Raw genomic sequence first — 19,006 nt, 5'->3', positions numbered from 1 at the left:
GGTTCAGGGCAGATCGTGACCCCAGGCCACTTGCCCTGTGCACACTGGACAATGAGACGTTCCAAGTCACATCCCAGGGGAAGGCTTCCCTTTTCCGTCATCCTCTGCACAACAGCAGGAGCATGAGTAAACCCATGACACCCCGGGAGAGAGGCTGTGACCAGGATGTGGGGGTGTGAGGATGGGCAAGGCTGTGGCCAGAGCCCAGCCCGGGACTTGAGACCGTGGCCTGTGAGAGATCTCAAGCCAAGAAGGAAAACAAGCGGCTCGGAGCCGTAGGCAGGTTTTCCCAGCAGACTGGGTTGTTCTGGTCCCGATCAGGGATGACGAGGGCCTGAGTAGGAGCCGGAGGGACTTGGGCACCACGGAGGAGCTGAACCGGGGGGACCTGGTGAGTGTACGTGGAAGGCAGAGGTTCTGAGATGAGGACGGACTGACAGACAGAGGGAACTGCTGTTTTCTGAAACAAAGAACAGGGCTGTGAGAATCTGAGAATTTATGTGACGTGGAAGCAGGTTTGATGGTGATTTGCTGAACAAGTGTTACCAGCACCCGTCCGAAGTGGACAGCAGATTGGGTGCCTGTCCCCTCTGAAGGAGCACCTGGAGGTGGCCGTGGTGTGGGGATGAGGGGGACACTTGGGAGCAGCCCCCCGTGTCTCCTCCCCACACTGGCTGGTGTCCTCACGCCTCCGGGGGAGCCCGCAGAGAAGCAGAGGCTCCCGTGGGAGGCAGGGCCCCAGCGCCCCTGACCCCGCCCGACGCTCCGGGCCTTCCAGAAGCGTCCACGGCTGACAGAATCGCTCTCAGGGGCCTGGAAGAATTTCTTCCCTCTTCGGAGGAATCAGAGGAGCTGGGAAGCATAAACGGAGAACGTTTCTAATGAAAAGAATCGAAAGCAGGGAGAGCCCAAGACGGAAACGAGAACACATTGTTGACGTTCACCCCCTGGGCCTCTGAGATGCGGGGAGGCCTCAGGCCGTGCCTGCCTCCCCGCGCACCCCTCACACCCCCAGGCCGAAGGAAAAGTCCTGTCATCACGGAGGAGGCCCCGTCTCCCTGAGTCCCTCGGCCGCCTCGGGCGACGCCGGTCGGACCTGCCGTTGTCGTAAAGGCTTCTTGGGTGTCTGCTTTGTTCAGAATGTTTCAGGTCACCCTCTTCCCCGTCTCCCTGAAGGGAACGATTAGCCACACGCTGATAAATTACCGTCAAGTGAGGCTGGCAGTCTCGACAAGTGGCAATTAGCCGGCAGACAGGAGCTCGGGCCCGAGGGGACGGCTGTGGCCGCACGTTCCTGACTCCTCCGAGCAGCGCCCCGCGGTCCGGGAAGAGGGCTCGGTAAATCACACCCTGTGACTGGGCGAGGGAAAGGAACTGTAGCTATTTTCGCTTAAGAACAATTTACACTCCGGGGGCACCTGGGTGGCTCAGTGGGTTAAAGCCTCTGCTTCCGGCTCAGGTCATGATCCCAGGGTCCTGGGATCAAGCCCCGCATCGGGCTCTCTGCTCAGCAGGGAGCCTGCTTCCTCCTCTCTCTGCCTGCCTCTCTGCCTACTTGTGATCTCTGTCTGTCAAATAAATAAATAAATAAATAACCTTTAAAAAAAAAAAAAAAAGAACAATTTACACTCCGTCTCTCTCTACCCCCCAGAAGGAAAATAGGTGCCTTAGTCTTTGCTACTCCCATGATAAGGACCCCTTCACACCACAGTCCCCAAAGCACTACAGGGACACTGTCTGCCCCTGAGACAGGCTTTCCAGAGACATAGCAGCTGCATATTCCCAGAGGTAAGCGGGGGCTGATCGGTCCACCTCAGCCCTCCTGAAGACCCTGGGAAGCGGCTTGCATGTGCTGATAAAAGAACAAGCTGCTGGACAGAGACCCAAGGAGGGCGATGCGAGCGTGAGCGTGAACCGGTGGTCGAGGGGAATGTTCTCTCCAGCAGCTGACCTCGAGGGGCCGCTGTCCCAAGTTGGGCTCCGTGTCACTTATCACAGACAGAAGGAAGCCCATCCTGCCACAGAGGGGCTGATCCAGGATGGCGCTGATAGTGCTGTGTGACTGATTTGTCTAAAGTCACACACACACACAGACACACACACACACGCGCGCGCAGCGTTTGCTGTTGACCCATTTTAATGATTTCGTCTGTCATTCAGATGTGTATCGTTAGGTTCATCAAATCCGTGCTGTTGTAGGAACATTGCTCTCTCTTCTACCTCTCCTATTTAAGGGCCATTGTTTTAGAGTGGGGGAGATTCATCATTCTTTTGGTATGTTGTAGGGAGAATGCTTTGGGCTACAAGTAACAGGGAACGAGTCACAGTGCTGAAGCAAATAGAGTTATTCTTTTCATACAAAACTGAAGTCCTGAGGCAGGCCATTGCCAGCATCCATACGGTGGCCCCATGACGTTGGCTGTGAGGGCTGTGCGTGACTGTTTCTTTTATTGGCCTTTTCCTCATGGTGCTAAGATGGCTTCTTAAGCTCTGCCCATCACATCTGCATTCATGGCAATAGGGAGAATGCAGAAGGGTCCCTTGTGAGCTCCCTTGGCAGCTCCTTGGGTCCAAAGTCAGTCTTCAGTCCCTGGGCCACCTTCCCACAGCAGGGGTTGGCGGCTGCGGAGAGAATTAGGTTGTTATGACCAGCTTAGACTGGTTCTCCTTCTTTCCCACCTGGGAAATTTCCTGCTCTGATCCAGTTTGAGATGTTATTAAGCCAAGAGAAAACAAGAAATGGATTCTGAATAAGCAAGTAGCGTCTGTCGCAGGGTCTTCGATGGCCAAGGCCAAAAAAACCCCAAAAAAACAAAAAAACACCCCACAAATGAAACAATGGTCTTTCATTTCTGGCATGATAATGATGAAAAAAATGATGATTTTAATTTTTTTTTAACAGATTATTAGTACAAGTTTAAACACTACAGAAAATGATCCTAATAAGTAAAGATGTGAGAATTTGGAATACATTTCAGAAACCTGGATGCTTTGAATATCCTTTGATCTGTTGGTTTCATTTATTGGCGTCTATTCTAAGGAAATAATTATACCTGGGCACAGATTTCGCTGGAAGAATTTTCCTTGCAGCATCATTTGTAACAGCAAAAGCAAAATAAAAAGCAAAAACACCATCCACATGTCCAGCGGTAAGAATCCAGGCTAAATGAACTCCAGTATATCCTTCAGGATATTGTGCTGTATGGCAGTTCAGAAGCTGTAACAGAATTTTGTATGATTACATGGAAATATTAATGTTGCACCGTTAATTGCAAAAGTGGCTATAAAATGAGGTGGACGACATGGTTCTGGTTTTGAGAAGAGATATGTATAATGGGACCCCTGGAGGGCTCAGTCCGTTGAGCGTCTGACTCTTGATTTTGGCTCAGGTCGTGATCTCAGGGTCCTGGGATGGAGCCCCACATTGGGCTCTCTGCTCAGCAGGGAGCCCACTTCCCCCGACCCTGCCTGTCTCTCTGCCTACTTGTGATCACTCTCTCTGTCAAATAAATAAATAAAATCTTTATATATATATATATAAAGATTTGTGTATATATATATAATATATATATATACACACATATATATATGTAATGGATGCATACACACAGGAAGCTATTGGACGTGTATGTAGTCGGTGCGTATCGTTGGGTGGTAGGACTATAGGTTTAAAAAATATTTTTTTCTAAGCTACCCTTTCTAAATTCACAAGCATATGTGATATTTTAGAATAAAGGGGAAGATTAGAAAACTGTAGATTTGAAGTCAGGGGATTTTTTTCACGGAAGGACAATCCTCTGGGGGCCCTTGGTTGCTGCCGGGTTTCCAGTATTATTCATAATGCTAGGATTAGCATCTTTGTATTGAAGCCTTTTTTTTTTTTTAATTTAATGTACTCAATTTTTCCATAGAATTGTTTCCCAGAAGTGGTATCACTAGGTCAGTGGGTATGAATGCTTTTTTCACTGATGATCCCCATTTCCAAATGGCTTCTCAGTGGGGCCGTGCCGCCCACACAATGGCCTGGAAATATCTTGTCCACACCGGGTATTCTAATTGTATTTAATGTTTGCTAATTTAGCAAGCAAAGAATAGCACCTCATTATTGCGATTTGCATTTCCGGCGGGACTGAACAGTCTCTTTTATCAGTTGCTTACTTACTGTGTGTTGTTTTTTTTTTTTTATTAGTGAATTTTGCCATTTATCTATTGGGCTTTTCATTTTTTCCGTGCGCACAAACAGAGAACGGGGTGCCAGCCTAGCTACGGATATTCCCCCCTCAGGTGGCTGTTTCCCTTCTGATTTCATGTTTTTCCCCTTTCCTGTTCAAAAGCTTTAAATGGTTGTGTAGTCGAGTCTGTCACTCCTGTGATTTTTCTTTTATTTCTTCCAAGGTTAGATAATTACTCTCTCACCCTTCAAGCAGGAGTTTGTTAAATGTTCAATTCTGTTTGCATCCAGATTTTTATTTTTATTTTATTATTTTTTTAGTAGATTTTATTTATTTATGTGACAGAGAGAGAGAGAGAGAATGCAGGGGGAACAGCCGGCCGAGGCAGAGGGAGAAACAGGCTCCCCTCTGAGCAGGGAACCTGCTGGCGGGGCTGGATCCCAGGACCCTGGGATCATGACCCGAGCAGAAGGCAGACACTTAGCCGACTGAGCCACCCAGGGGCCCGACACATGCAGATTTTTGAAAAACATGCTTACCCCTTTACCTCACTGAAAGTGTATTATGCACTTCGTTTGTAGTAGGGATTTAAACTCATTTCCCTCTGTTTACTGAAGTTGTATCACGTGTTACGCATCCAATCATTTCTCCCCGTCCAAGGAAGATTCCTCCTTTGTCACCAGCTCACACTGATATCTGTGGTCGGGTCCGTTACCATCGTGCGTCTACTGATAGCCCATCTTTTAGAACGATTATATACTTAAAATTTATCTGGTAGGGTTTATCCTACTTCATTGCATTTTAAGCTTATTTTCTGGAATTTTCTGATTCTCACCTGTTTGAATGTAAAACCAAACCCTGTACAAAGTCAGAGTTTCTCTGGGGACAGAAACCCAATCTTTGTTGCGTATCTCGGTGTCCCCAGAACAGCCTCTGGCACGTAGCCATAACGAGTTCCTATTTCTGAATGAATGAATTTTATGGCGCTCTCTTACTAAAGGTTGTGGTTTCCTGGCTTTTTCACATTTATTTTTTACTTGAAGAAATTAACCAAATGAAGGCCAGAGAAGCCCAAGTTCCCTTTGCTGTGCCCCTGCCACGCACCCAGCAAAGCCACATCTCTCCTCCTCCGGTGGTGCCGAGGTGCGTTGTCGGGCCGCTGCGCAGAGGAGGAGGCCGGGGCTCGGCGGGGCTCAGTGGCCTACGTTGGAAAGGCTGGTGAGGGGCAGAGCTGAGCAGCTTGCCTGAGCTAGCCGGGAAGCAGGTAGCTCTCAGCACACGTAGTGTCCAGTGTTGGTGTCCGATGGTCTGTGTGATGCTGGCGCTTCTGAGACCCCCCTCCACGCTGTCCTTCTCGGTATCCCGAGCCCCCGAGCATGGCGGTGACCGCAGTGAGACCAGCCACTGCGGCGGCTCTTCTCTTCGCATCCCTGTGAGCCAAGAGTGTGTGTCCTTTTCCCTTGGCTGAGATGTTCAAGGCGGTTATTACTGGGAATGACACCATCACTCTGCAGTCCTGTGGGGACGTGTGTTATAGACGTACGTGTGACAGCTGCTCGCAGTCTCCCTTCTGCAACTGAGAAGGACAGTGGCTTGATGGAGCTGGCCGGGGCCCCCACTCCTTGTCGCTATTCTTTGCCTCAGGCCTGTCTTGGCCTTCAAGGTCCCCATGGCCTATTTCAAGTTGAAGCTTTGACAGGTAATTTTCTTTGAAAGAGGGAGCCAGTACGATTCTATCTTACATTTTAAGGTAATGGGGCTTCTCTTTGCGAATGGAAAATCTAATTGGTAAATACTTAGCAACTGCCATGAGCAAGACTTCTGGCGTCCTTGTTGGCGCAAGACGGTAACTGGAGGCATGGAAGATGGATCTGGGTCCAAGTTCAGGTTTACATTTATTATTATTATTTATTAGCTGTGTGGTCATGGGCTTGACCAGCCTAAGGCTGCCCTTTCTCATCTAGGAACCGTAGATGAGAATCCCCGTCCTACAGAGTAGTGGTGAGGAGCCCAAGAGAGAACGTGAGTTAAGAAGCCATTAAACTCGTTAACATACAGATATGTTTGTCCTGTGGGCCCCGGGGAGGAGGGGAGGGTCATGAAGGTGTGTCCAGGACGGAGAAGCAAGAAGCCATTGGAGCTAAAGGTCGATACCCTAGGATTAGGGTCTCCAAGAGTAGAACCAAGGTCTTCACCAGGTAGGGATGGTCAGAGTGAAGTAGGAGAAAGAGGGAATGCAGGCCCCAAGCTCTGTCCAGAAGTGACTGGCTCTGTCAAAGCCTGGCAGAATTTTACATACTGACTTGGTTGCCAGTGTCTTCTACTCAGCTCTTGGCCTCCTGGGAGCCAGAACTGCATCTGGCTGCACAGTGTACTCGCCCCGGTATCCAACTTTGTGCACGACCTGGTTCAGGGACGGTGGAAAACACTTGTTCACTGAAGGAGCGAGGGCTCCTTGGACTGTGTTTGTTGACTGAATGAGCGTGACTCTGGCTAATGATGTTTCCAATGTAGTCTAGAAGCAACTTCAAATAAGACCCATGAGAGAAAGCGCCCCTGATCGGGACAGGGACAGGAGAAAGAGAGCGCTTCTGGTTGGAGAGGCTTGCGGGGGGAGAGGCGTCCCCCCAACCCCCCCATTACAGCGTACAGTGTGGCTGAGACTCAGTCAGCAAGGGGATCTCTTCCAGCTTCCTTCAAGTCACATTTGACTTTTAATTGATACTGGATCCAAAACCACTGAAAATAAGACCTTTAAAAATCCAGTCTTTTAATGCCTTAATAAGATTGAAAGGCCTTTATGGTTCCTGCAAAAAAAACTTTCCTGGGCCCATGTTCATGTTCCGAGGGAAGCCTGGCCTCGCTCCCGGGAGAGATCCGGTCGGGTCAGCTGAGGAAGCAGGAGGAGGGAGTGAGGTGCTTCCGGACACCGAACCACCGTTCCTCACTGAGCGCTTTCTCATCTGTCCAGCGCAGGAAGAGCTGCGCCCTTCTTAGGCTAGACCCGTGCCTTTGACATGATTTGTTCTCAAGTGGTCAGGGGAGGGGGCGTCTGTCTGGAACCCGGAGTCCTTCATTCACCCAACAAACCGACTTGCACCTGCTTCCTGCAGGTGCTGGCGAGGAGGCCGTGGGGAAAGGCGTGGAGCCCGCCATCCAGGAGTTTCTACATAAGGTGTTCACTTTAAGGGCCCCCCAAAAAGGAAGCAGGCCAGGGAGGGGCTCTGTCCGTCCCTGCTGGACCTCACATGTGTTACCCAAGTCATGTGGTTTTCCTCCGACAGCTGTGGGGCGGCTACATACAAAACCCCGTGGCTCTGGCTTTATTTCTGGTCCTGCAGGAGCAACACGGGTCAGAACAGAAGGGCTGACCTCGCCCGCGCCAGCCAGGGCACATCGTTCCCTGGGGGTCTGTCATCCGGCGAGGTTTCCCAAAGCAGACCGCTGCCACCTGCGCCGTGCAGATAGTCAGAGGGTAGCCCGCGCTCCGGAATTAATGTGTTCTCAGCAGAAGCCCTAGAACTGTCGGCAGCCTTGCTCCCTGCCAGCTCCCTGTGCCCGGCAACCGCACGCTGCTCTCTCTATTGCTTTGTGTTGCCGACACCGCCCTCCTAGGATCTTCTCTGCTCCGACTCTGTATTTGCTAATTAAAATCAGTTGCCTTGTCTGTATCCATAAGCCCATGATTGATTTGATTGCCGTGGCATTTGAAGGATGTTTTTTAGCATGGAAATATTAGAAACAGTTTTTTTTTTTAAAGATTTTATTTATTTGACAGACAGAGATCACAAGTAGGCAGAGAGGCAGGCAGAGAGAGAGAGGAGGAAACAGGCCCTCCGTGGAGCAGAGAGCCCGATGTGGGGCTTGATCCCAGGACCCTGAGACCATGACCCGAGCCGAAGGCAGAGGCCTAACCCACTGAGCCACCCAGGCGCCCCGAAACAGTTTTTTAAAGGTAGAGAGCATCATATAATCAACCCCCATATACATATCGCTTATTAGTGATATGTATTAGGCTCAGTGCTTATTAACATTTGCCACATTTCTTCCTCTCTTTTATTGTTTTTGAAGTCTTTTCTTTTTAAGATTTTATTTATTTATTTGACACAGAGAGAGATCACAAGTAGGCAGAGTAGGCAGGCAGACAGAGAGAGGAAGGGAAGCAGACACCCTGCTGAGCAGAGAGTCCGATGCGGGGCTCGATCCCAGAACCCTGAGATCATGACCTGAGCCGAAGGCAGAGGCTCAACCCACTGAGCCACCCAGGCACCCCTGTTGAAGTACTTTCAAGGACACTGCAGACAGCAAAAGATTTCAGTGTCTGTCTCTAAAAAAATAATGATGTTTTCCCTCATGACCATGACATCATTGGCGTTTCTTTCTTTCTTTTTTTTTTTAATTTCATTTATTCATTTGAGAGAGAGAGAGCATGTGTAGGGAGGAGCAGAGGGAGAGAGAATCTGAAGCCGACTCCACACTGAACACAGAGCCTGATGCAGGACTCGATGCCATACCCTGAGATCTTGACCTGAGCCAAAACCAAGAGCCTGACACTCAGCTGACCGAGCCACCCAAGCACCCCAGTTTCCCCCCAGTTACAGATGGTCTGTTCAGCACACAGTCATAGGCTACATGTTGCCTTTTGCTGTTTTGCATTTTGCTATTTTATATCTTAAGCTTTTAAAATCTAGAACAGTGCCTTCTCCCCAACTCTTGCTCTTGTTGGTTTCCGTCATTTTGTAGGAGTTCTTGGATCTTTCCATCGAGGTGGTGAAGTTTAGGGTGGACCCTTCTGTGATACAGCTACACTTACGTTTCTGCCATGGGAGGCGCTTGTTTTTACTACTTCATTATTAAACTAGCTTCAGCAGCCTGGAAGTGATCAGATCAGATCAGGGGCACCTGGGGGGCTCAGTGACACAGCCCACTCTTGGTTTCAGCTGGGGTCATGATCTAAGGTCCTGGGATCGAGCCCCGTGTCAGTCTCCGCGCTCAGCAGGGAGTCGGCGAATCAGCTTGAGGTCCCTCTATGCTTCTGCCCCTCCCCCATGCCCATGGGCTCTCTCTCTTTAAAATAAATAAATCTTTAAAAAAGTGATTTGGATCTGACCTTGGCTGGTAGTTTGATGGAAGAAGCGTTCCTTATGTGCATTTCTTTTCATCTCAAATAAAACCATCTTCTGGATTTATACGGTTTATTGACTTAAAATGAGTGCAAAGCACCGAAGTTGGGTTCTGAAAACCGGCGCGCTCAGGGCCGAGAACAACTCCAGTAACTCCTGTTCACGCTCAGTTTGCAGAGAAGTTCCAGGAGGTGAAAGAAGCTGCCAGGCTGGCCAGAGACAAGTCCCAGGAGAAAATCGAGACCTCGAGCAACCATTCCCAGGTACGTAATTTGTGCACAAAATAAATCCGGCGTGGGATCAGTAAGTGGGACTCTTTGTTCCTTGTCACTTTGACAAGAAATAGGGACTTGTGGCAGGAGGGCATTTTGAAGGCTCTTCCGGCGGCTCACGTGCTCCTGCTGAGGTGGATAAGACATGTTTGCACGAGGCTCGGATTTTCCAGATGTGCCAGCACATCTGGACAGAAAGCAGCTGATACGATTAGAATCGCTGCACACCCCTGGCTGCTCAGAGGCATTCTCTGTCACTGTGTTTCCGCACCAGAGAGAAGCAGGGTGTTTCCCTCCTGTGCTGGGAGGTGTGCATCGAAAATACGGTGCCTCGTGCCTGTGACACGGAAAACTCGGTTGATGCTAGGGAGCCCCGGTCTCTGTTTTGTTCTGTTTTTTTTTAAAGAGAGCAGAAGTGAACTGTTTGGGTTTTTTAAAGATTTTTATTTATTTATTTGACAGACAGAGATCACAAATAGGCAGAGAGGCGGCGGGGGGGGGGGGGAGCAGGCTCCCTGTTGAGCAAAGAGCCGGATGCTGGGCTCAATCCCAGGACCCTGAGATCATGCCCTGAGCTGAAGGCAGAGGCTTAACCCACTGAGCCACCCAGGCGCCCGTCTGTCTATGTTTTAATAAAGCTGGACGGGAGATGGTGTTCCAACAGCCCTGGACTTAGCAAAGGAGATGTGGCTTTGCCAGAAATTAAGTGTTCTGTCTACTTGAAAGTGTGGTGATTGACCAAAAGGAATCTCTTTTAACCCAAAGTAAAAATCCCTGCATTCTTGATGTCTGGTTTGGCATATGTAGTGGTGGGCAGAAGGCCTGACTGAGGGGTAAGATTCTGCGCAGAGAGATAAGGGAACAGGAGACAGTGGGGGGAAGGTTCGGGGTTAGGACTAAGCATGGTGCAGCAGCAAGACAGCCGGGAGTCTGCCTGGCGGGAGCGGAGTGCACTGTGGGAGGAATTAGAGATGTGCTTGGAGATTCTTTATTTCTAGTTTATTAATTATTATTTACTTAATTGTTATTCATCGTTTGTGCAGACATTGGAGGTGTTGCATGATAGTTTCTCTGGAATCGACATGAGGTCGTTGCTTGCAGGTGGGAAGGAAGTCGGAGTGACAGACAGCGGGCAGATTGGCAAGGACACAGCCCCGGGGGTAAAGAGGAGGGGGTGGAGGTTGGGGACAGCCAGGGGACTGGGCTGTCAAGTTGGACATTTTCGAGTTGACCGTCTGCTTTAAAGAAATAATAGCTGAAGCCTTGAGTATACCAAGAAGCAGTGTGGGGGGCTGGTGCCTGGGGGGCTCAGTCGGTTAAGCGTCTGCCTTCAGCTCAGGTCATGATCCCAGGAGTCCCATATCCGGCTTCCTGCTCTGTGGGGCGCCTGCTTCTCCCTCTGCCTGCTGCTCCCCCGGCTTGCGCTTTCTCTCTGGCAAATAGATAAATAAAATCTAAAACAGTAAAGAAAGAAAGAAGCAGTGGGAAAGGGAGGGCAAAGCTAGAGCCTTGGAAAATGCACCCAGCTGTGGGAAGAGCGCCCCGGAAGACTGCAGAGAAGGAGACCTCTCCCATCACCGACCCCAAGGCAGGAGCGCGCTCCGCAGGCAGGGCTCTGCATTTGCTGCCGGGGCTGGCCCCAAGGACCCGGGATTTCCCAGTGCCTGTCCTGGCTCGTCATATGAAAGATACCCTGTGTGAATTTACGAAATGTGTATTAGGCTTCAGGTGAACAGGAACTTTCCTGATCTTTCTAAAGAATCTTTAATATGATCTGAATGACGCTCTTAATTTCATACACTAATTACCATACTGAGTAAATCGCTGAAGACCTGTAAAATTGGATACCAGCAATGGTACATAACCTAAATAGAGTTTCTAATACATGATCTTTTTCTGAATACCACATATTATAGAAGTATCCTTGAACTTCATAATCAGAAGTTCTTTATGTAAGGTTTCTGTTTTAATGTTTGTTTTTACCAAAAAAGTATTTTTTTTTTAATTTCAAAGGGTTTATTTAGCCATTTGAGAGAGAGCCTGGGCATGGAGCGAGGGACAGAAGGAGAGGGAGAATCTTAAGCAGGCTCCCTGCTGTGTGGAGCCCGTAGTGGGGCTCTGTCTCACGACCCTGAGATCATGAACTGAGGCAAAATCAAGAGTCAGACACTTAGGGGCGCCTGGGTGGCTCAGTGGGTTAAGCCTCTGCCTTCAGCTCAGGTCATGATCCCAGATCCTGGGATCGAGCCCTGCATCGGGCTCCCTGCTCAGTGGGAAGCCTGCTCCTCCCTCTCCCACTCCCCCTGCTTGTGCTCCCTCTCTCACTATCTCCCTCTGTCAAATAAATAAATAAAATCTTAAAAAAAAAAAAAAGTCAGAGACTTAACTGACTGAGCCACCCAGGTTCACCCCCCAAAAAGGTTTTTTTTTTTTTTTTTTTAAAGATTTTCCTTATTTACTTGACACAGAGAACACAAGCAGAGGGCGCAGCAAAAAGAGGGGGAGGGAGAAGCGGGCTCCCCATTGAGCAGGGAGCCCAATGCGGGGCTCAATCCCAGGACCCTGGGATCAGGACCTGAGCTGAAGGCAGCTGCTTAACCGACTAAGCTACCCAGGCGTCCCCCCGCAAAAGCATTTAAACCTTAAAAAAACAACTATATCCCTAAGGTGCTATTTTATATATATGTATTAATTATATGTCAGCTTTTTGTCTCCAAGCTTTAGTTTTCATTTATCTTCCTGACGTTTCCCCAAATGTAGAGATCATCGTACATTTTTTGTGCATTTTTATTGGAAAACATACATTTGCTTGCTTTCCTGAATCTCTTAGGGAAATGAACACTTTGGGTAAGTTTTCCAAATATTTGAAGATCTTAAAACATCCTACATGGGTCTTATCCTGAAGGTGAAAGCAATACTATTTACCGTAGAAATCAAAACCATGCGGTAGTCTAAACAGGAGAATGGGAACGACCTGCTTTCTCACAACACAAAGACACTGTTCATGTTTAGGTGTGTTCCTGATATTTTTATATTTTATATATATATATATATATATATATATATATATATATATATAAATTTTATAATATATTTTTATATTTTTTAACCTTTTTATTATTTTTTTTTAGATTTTATGTATTTATTTGACAGAGGGAGATAGCGAGAGAGGGAACACAAGCAGGGGGAGTGGGAGAGGGAGGAGCAGGCTTCCCGCTGAGCAGGGAGCCCGATGCGGGGCTCGATCCCAGGACCCTGAGATCATGACCTGAGCCGAAAGCAGACGCTTAACCAACGGAGCCCCCCAGGTGCCCCAACTTTTTTACTTTATATTTCATGATCATTCCCCTGTGTTTTCAAATATCCCTTTTCAAAACTACCTTAATGGCTAGCCTAGCATTTGTCTGTATAGCAACATATTCCATTAACCCACACTTTGGGACATCGATGTGATTTCTAATTTTCAGGAATATAAATGACCCTGTGATCAACGTCTTTGTACATCTCTGCATTTGGTAATTTCTACAGGATAAAATTCTTGAAAGGATTAGGTTAAAAGATAGGGACATTTTAAAAGCTTTTGACAAACACTGCAGACTTAGCCTATAGAAACGTATGGTTCTGACTCCCACCAGCAGAGACTGGGAACAATTTTTTCCTCCCACACTCTCACCAACAAAGCTTTGTTGACTTGACAGCAGGAAAATGTATTCTGTTGGCTTTTTTCACTTCACGTTTCTTTACCAGTGAGATTAAATATTTTTTGTGTCGATTGATTCTATCCATTTCTTCTTCTGTAAATGTCAATTATGTATATTTTTCCTTTTAAAAAAGAATCGAAGTATTCATCTTTTTGTGTTGACTTTTTTTTTTTGAGATTTTATTTATTTGAGAGAGAGCGAGAGAGCATGAACACAAGAGGGGTTAGGAGTGGGGAAGAGGCAGGCAGAGAGAAAGTGAGAATCAGACTCCCCTCTGAGAAGGGAGGCTTGATCCCAGGACCCTGGGATCATGACCTGAGCCAAAGGCAGATGCTTAACCGACTGAGCCACCCAGGTGCCCCCTTTTTGTGTTGCTTTCTAAGAATTTTATTTTTTAACATGGTTATTTTTGAACATACTCAAAGCTAGGCAGAATTGTATAATGAACCTCCATGCGACATACAGATCAGCTTTAAACAATTAGGAATTTATGATCAATTGTTTGCTTGGTGCCCCCCCCCCGAATTTTAAGCAAATCTTAAACATCTTATCATTTCCCCCATAGCTGTGTCAGCATGTGGCTCTAAAAAGACACGGCCTCTTGAAGTTTTTCAGATAAGAAAGGTATTAACATCTTGTTTTTCATATATGCAAATGTTCAGCAGCCGATATTTTCCCCAGGTTTTTGTGCATTTTTAATTTTGTTTACGGCATTTTTTTTTTTTTCCAGTGCAGAAATTCAGCGGGAGTCAAATGTAGGCATTGTTCCCTCCGTGGTTCTTTCCTTTGCCTTTATGCTCAGTGGAGGCCAAGATCGAAGATCTTCTCCAAGAGCAAATGAGATTTCACCGCCCTGTGGCATGACTTATTACAGAAAAGATTTCAGAATATTTATAATAAGGCTAACGAGCCGTGGAGGCCACACACACGTCCACGGCTCGTCCCTGCTGGTTTCGCGTGTCTTGCTCTCTCTCTGGCCCCAGGGGCTATAGGTTGTCTCCATTTCTGATACTTTTTCTCTTTTCCTCACTCACTGTTTCTTGTCCCCTGTTGTAAGCCCCACTCCCCTCTCGTCCGTGGCTTTGGTGTTGAATAAGGGAGACCGGGTATGCAGGCTTGTCTGGTGGCTCTGTGGAGTGGGGTACCACGACCGACGTGTGCTCTGGTCAGGAAGGTTCACACGCTTTCTCAGCTTTCCCTGGACTCCTCCGGGCCTTTTCCTTGGGTCTTTTTTGTTTTTTTAAACAACTTTTTTTTAAAGGATTTTATTTATTTATTTGAGACAGAGAGATACAGAGAGAGAGAACAGGAGTGCAGGGAGCTGCACAGGGAGAAGCAGGCTCCTGGCTGAGCAGAGAGCCTGATGCGGGGCTCGATCCCAGGACCCCGGGATCATGACCTGAGCCGAAGGCAGACACTTAACTGACTGAGCCACCCAAGTGCCGCCCCCCATTTTTAAAATTAAGTTTCCTCGGTAGAATGTAATGATTGCTAGCCTCTCGTGCTAGTCTTGGTCGCGTTCTGGTCTGACAAGTTGGTTGTCCCCTGCTCATGAACATACTTTCTCATTATGCCTGACCTGCTGCTACTATGAGCAAATCCGGTGTGAAGGTGACTCCCTTTGGCCCAGAACCTGGGTGTGAAACCCCGTCTTCTACTCAGGTGTCCAGCGTCAACGGGACAGACGATGAAAAGGCCTCTCACGTGGGTCCTGCTGACGCACAGCTTAAGTCTGAGAACGACAAGCTGAAGATCGCCTTGACACAGAGGTACGGCTGTTTGCAATCCACAGGGCCTTTTCCCGAGGTCACTGCCTCCCGCGGCCTTTCGCGCCAGGTGGGGTTTCATGAGGAGACCAGGTCCTGCTCAGAGTGTCTGGTCTTGTCTCCGGGCCAAAGCAAGGCCAGCTGGCTTCATGGCTGTTCTCTGTCTGACCGCCCAGACCAGGAGCATATGTGCCCGCCGGTGTGTGTGCGAGATTTCCGATTGTGCGAAAGAGGTGTGTGTGTGTGTGTGTGTGTGTGTGTATACAAGTGTGAGAGAGACTGGTCCCTGTGCTTCTGTTTTGTTCTGGTTTTTTGAGGAAACAAATATATCATTGATTTGTACAGAGTAAGACTGAATCTCAAACATCCAAGAAAAATCTATAAAAAACTGTTAAGAATACAGCCTCTCACAAAAATCAATAGCTTTTCTAGATACAAACAAGCGTCACATAAAATATGTATTTGAAGATGAGAAATTCCTTTGTGATACGAACTAAAACCATCAATTACATGAACTAGAAACATAAATACAGAAAACTTAATGGCACAGAATCTCTGTGAAGAAAGTTTTAAAATGATTTTGAGGGCCATAAATGAATAATTTAACAAATAGAAAGATATATTCTATTGGGAGGTGGTAGAAATGTCTTCATATTTTTGAAAGAATCCATTTCCTATAAATGGATGCATAAATTTAACATAATCCCCATAATAAGATCAACATGATTTTAATTTTTAATGACTACACAGGCTGTGCTTACATGTTCCTGTCTTGAGAGCGTGGCCCATTTCCCGATGGCTGGGCTGGCCCTGTGAGCCCGCTCAGAGCGGCTGTCCTTGGGAATCACGCTGTCCTCATCCCAGACGGGGGCTTGGCCAGCTCCCCCCAGCCTTTCTGTGGCTGAGAAGCTGCTCTCCCCAGACTTGCCCCATTAAAAAGCTAGATCACATTAACTCCATTTTACAGGAGTAAACTGAGGAAACTGAGTCTCGGTGGTAAAATGCATCCTTGCTTAAGGTCATGTTAAGGCGATTTTCCCACCGTCCTGCCTGCTTTTCACTCTTTTGTTGTTTAAGACACAAGATGCTGTTGGATGAAAACGTTCCACCCCTAAAAATAAAGGTTTTTTTTAAATCCCAACTTAATGAGCAAGGGCATTCTAGGAATGGGTGTGAAGCCATTTCCCTAAAGCAGCTTAAATTCTCCATCATGTGTTCTGAGATTAACCAGATTCCATCTTGCTATTTTTTGCCTGTGGTGTTTGAAACTGAAAGCTTGTATTTCTAGTCACGTCCCCCCGTCCTTGAGGCTGTGGGATGGAGGAGAACACAGGTTACGGAGAAACATTCCTATTTACTTACCCCCCACACACACACACAAAAAAAAGGCCTTTAGAGACAGAAGTGACATCAGCCAGGCCAGATTGATTAGAAGCCGGACACTTTGAGTGGGGTGTGTCCTGCGGGTCCTGCGTGCCCACGTGTCTGTGTGTCCACATGTCCTGTGTATCCTGCGGGTCCTGTGTGTCCTGTGTGTCTTGTGTGTCCTGCGTGCCCACGTGTCCTGTGTGCGCTGTGTACCCACATGTCTGTGTGTCCACGTGTCCTGTGTGCCTCCGTGTCCTGAATGCCCTGCGTGTCTTGCAGGTCCTGCATGTCCTTGTGTCTTTTGTGTCCTGTGGATCCTGCATGTCTTGCGTATCCTGCGTGCCCACATGTTCTGTGTCCGTGTGTCCTGTGTGCCCACATGTCCGTGTGTCCATGTGTCCTGTGTCTTGCATGTCCTACATGCCCACGTGTCCTGCATGTCCTGTGTGCCCACATGTCCTGTGTGTCCGTGTGCCCACGTGTCCTGCATGTCCTGTGTGTCTTGCGGGTCCTCCATGTCCTTGTGTCTTACGTCTTACATGTCCTGTGTGTCCGTGTGTCCACGTGTCCTGCGTGTCCTGTGTGCCCTGCATGTCTTATGGGTCCTACGGGTCCTGCTTGTCCGTGTGTCTTATGTGTCCTGCATGTTGTGTGCCCACGTGTCCTGCGTGTCTGTGTGTCCTGCATGCCCACGTGTCCTATGTGTCTTGTGTGTCCTGCGTGCCCACGTGTCCTGCGTGTCCTATGCAGCTCTGGCCTCGGGGCACCTGCAGCTCCGCGCACGTGTGGGCTGCAAAGCCAGAAGGCAGAAGGACCATGAACCAGACCCTGAGGGGAGCCCGATTGTGGTTTGTTTCTTGAAACTACTCCTCTGTGAAGCATGTAGGATGGAAGACAAAGGCGAGATTGCTTTGGTCGCATGGAGGCGTCCCACAAACCTGTGGACCTCCCCCACCCCTGAGGTGACATGAGGTCGGCCAGGGGGACACACAGTCCCTGTCCCCTCTGCCCTCTGGACGTCAGCTTGGATTCCCTACGGGCTGGGAGGAGGCACAGGTTGTCACGTGTTGCTGGGCTGCCCGTCACGCCCAGGGTCCTGGGTGTCAGGGATTCCTGAGACCTTCGAGGGCCTGTTTCAGAGCCTGCGACCCTGGGACTCGCTTCAGGAAGAGACAGGACAGCAGCGTCTGGGGCAGGGGCTCTGCAGGGAGCGAGGGCTTCCTTCCAAGCTTCGGCTGCTCCTTCCCCAAGAGTTTTGTGCTTTCCTGAAGCGATTCTTTAAGAAAGCAGCCTGGCAAGGTGACCTGTTGGCACTAGAGAGGCTCCAGCCCTTCGTGGCACCTGATCCCCCGTGGCCAGCGGGGGGGCCAGGGTATGGTGTGGGGTCAGGCGGGGTGGGTGGCCCCCGGCGTCCGGGTCACCGCCTGGCCCGCCCGCAGTGCCGCCAACGTGAAGAAATGGGAGATGGAGCTGCAGACCCTGCGGGAGAGCAACGCGCGGCTGACCACGGCGCTGCAGGAGTCGGCCGCCAGCCTGGAGCAGTGGAAGAGGCAGTTCTCCGTCTGCCGCGACGAGAACGACCGGCTCCGGAACAAGGTGCGTGCCTGGGCACCGGGGGGTCCCCGTCCACCTCGCTTGTCCCACCACCTCCCTTGCCGCTCCCTGCGGCGGGACCCTCCCCCCACCTCCCCACTTTCCCGAGCAGGAACACGAGGGAGTGAGCAGGTTTCATCTGGCCTCAACCCTCCGACGCCGGTCAGGGGTGGCCCTCCTGTGGCACGTTCCGTGGTGCATTCATTTTGGGTAGAGGACAGAGAGCCAGAGGGTGAGCGAGGACAAGAGATTCAGGGAACCACGAGGAGCGTTCCCTCCGCCGCCCGACTGCCATGCCACCGCTGCCAGAAAATCCCCCATGGAGACCCTGGGGTCGCTGTGTGTCCATGCTTTGACGCTCAGCACGTTGGTCTGGCAGGCCGTGGGCAGCAGCTTCCGTGTAAGTGTTAGGGGGTCACATCACCCCAAGGCAGGTCTTCGCTCTCCCTGGCCCCCCCATCTGTAAGCTGCCCTGAGTGGAGCCTGAATGGAGCCACCAGAGGCCACTCCCCTGCTCGCCCATCTTCGCTGCAGATGGCACATAAAACTGCCTCGTGTCATTGTTTCACTTCCATGCTGCAAGTGCTGACCGTGAGGGCACCAGGCCAAGTGCTGACTCCGTGCGTTCCCTGCCGGGGCCAGGCCGATCTGGCTGCCAGCGGGGTCGAATGCCCGGTCTTCTTTCCAAGCAGGGAGCTGGCTCTGTCCCTTTGCATGAGTGTGATGGGGGAAGAGAGGAAGTACACTCCTTAGAGTTTGCTGCCTGATTGGGAAGCACTGGGAACTTGATTTCCAGGACACCAGGTAGAAGGTGGTGGAGTCCCCAGTGGCTCCTGGAGCTGGGGGTTCAGATCCCGGGGGCTGGCGTGCAGCTGCCTCTGAAAGTGTCGTCATTGTGACCACCCAGTGCCCTTGGCCTTGAGGACTCCTGCCTGCTTGTGGGACCCCACCAGTGGGGGGCTTTTGTGTTATTGCTGGTTCCCTTCTGCCTTGTACTCTGCACATTCTCTC

At 49.5% G+C, this 19,006-nt stretch overlaps 1 protein-coding gene across 2 annotated transcripts in view; it reads left to right on the top strand.

Moving 5' to 3' along the window:
* Window positions 1–19,006, top strand: part of HOMER2 (homer scaffold protein 2) — an 88,274-nt gene that overhangs the window by 59,388 nt on the left and 9,880 nt on the right. For both annotated transcript variants that reach the window (XM_082736181.1, XM_082736182.1), the window contains exons 4-6: window positions 9,466–9,558; window positions 14,931–15,037; window positions 17,842–17,998. In XM_082736181.1, coding sequence (XP_082592307.1) covers window positions 9,466–9,558; window positions 14,931–15,037; window positions 17,842–17,998 — 357 coding nt within the window. The remainder of the gene's footprint in view (window positions 1–9,465; window positions 9,559–14,930; window positions 15,038–17,841; window positions 17,999–19,006) is intronic.

This window comes from Mustela nivalis, assembly GCF_964662115.1.
Source record: "Mustela nivalis genome assembly, chromosome: 6".
Taxonomy (NCBI): Eukaryota; Metazoa; Chordata; class Mammalia; order Carnivora; family Mustelidae; genus Mustela; species Mustela nivalis.
The sequence above is the reverse complement of the archived record's forward strand: the minus strand, read 5'-3'. Positions and strand labels throughout refer to the sequence as shown.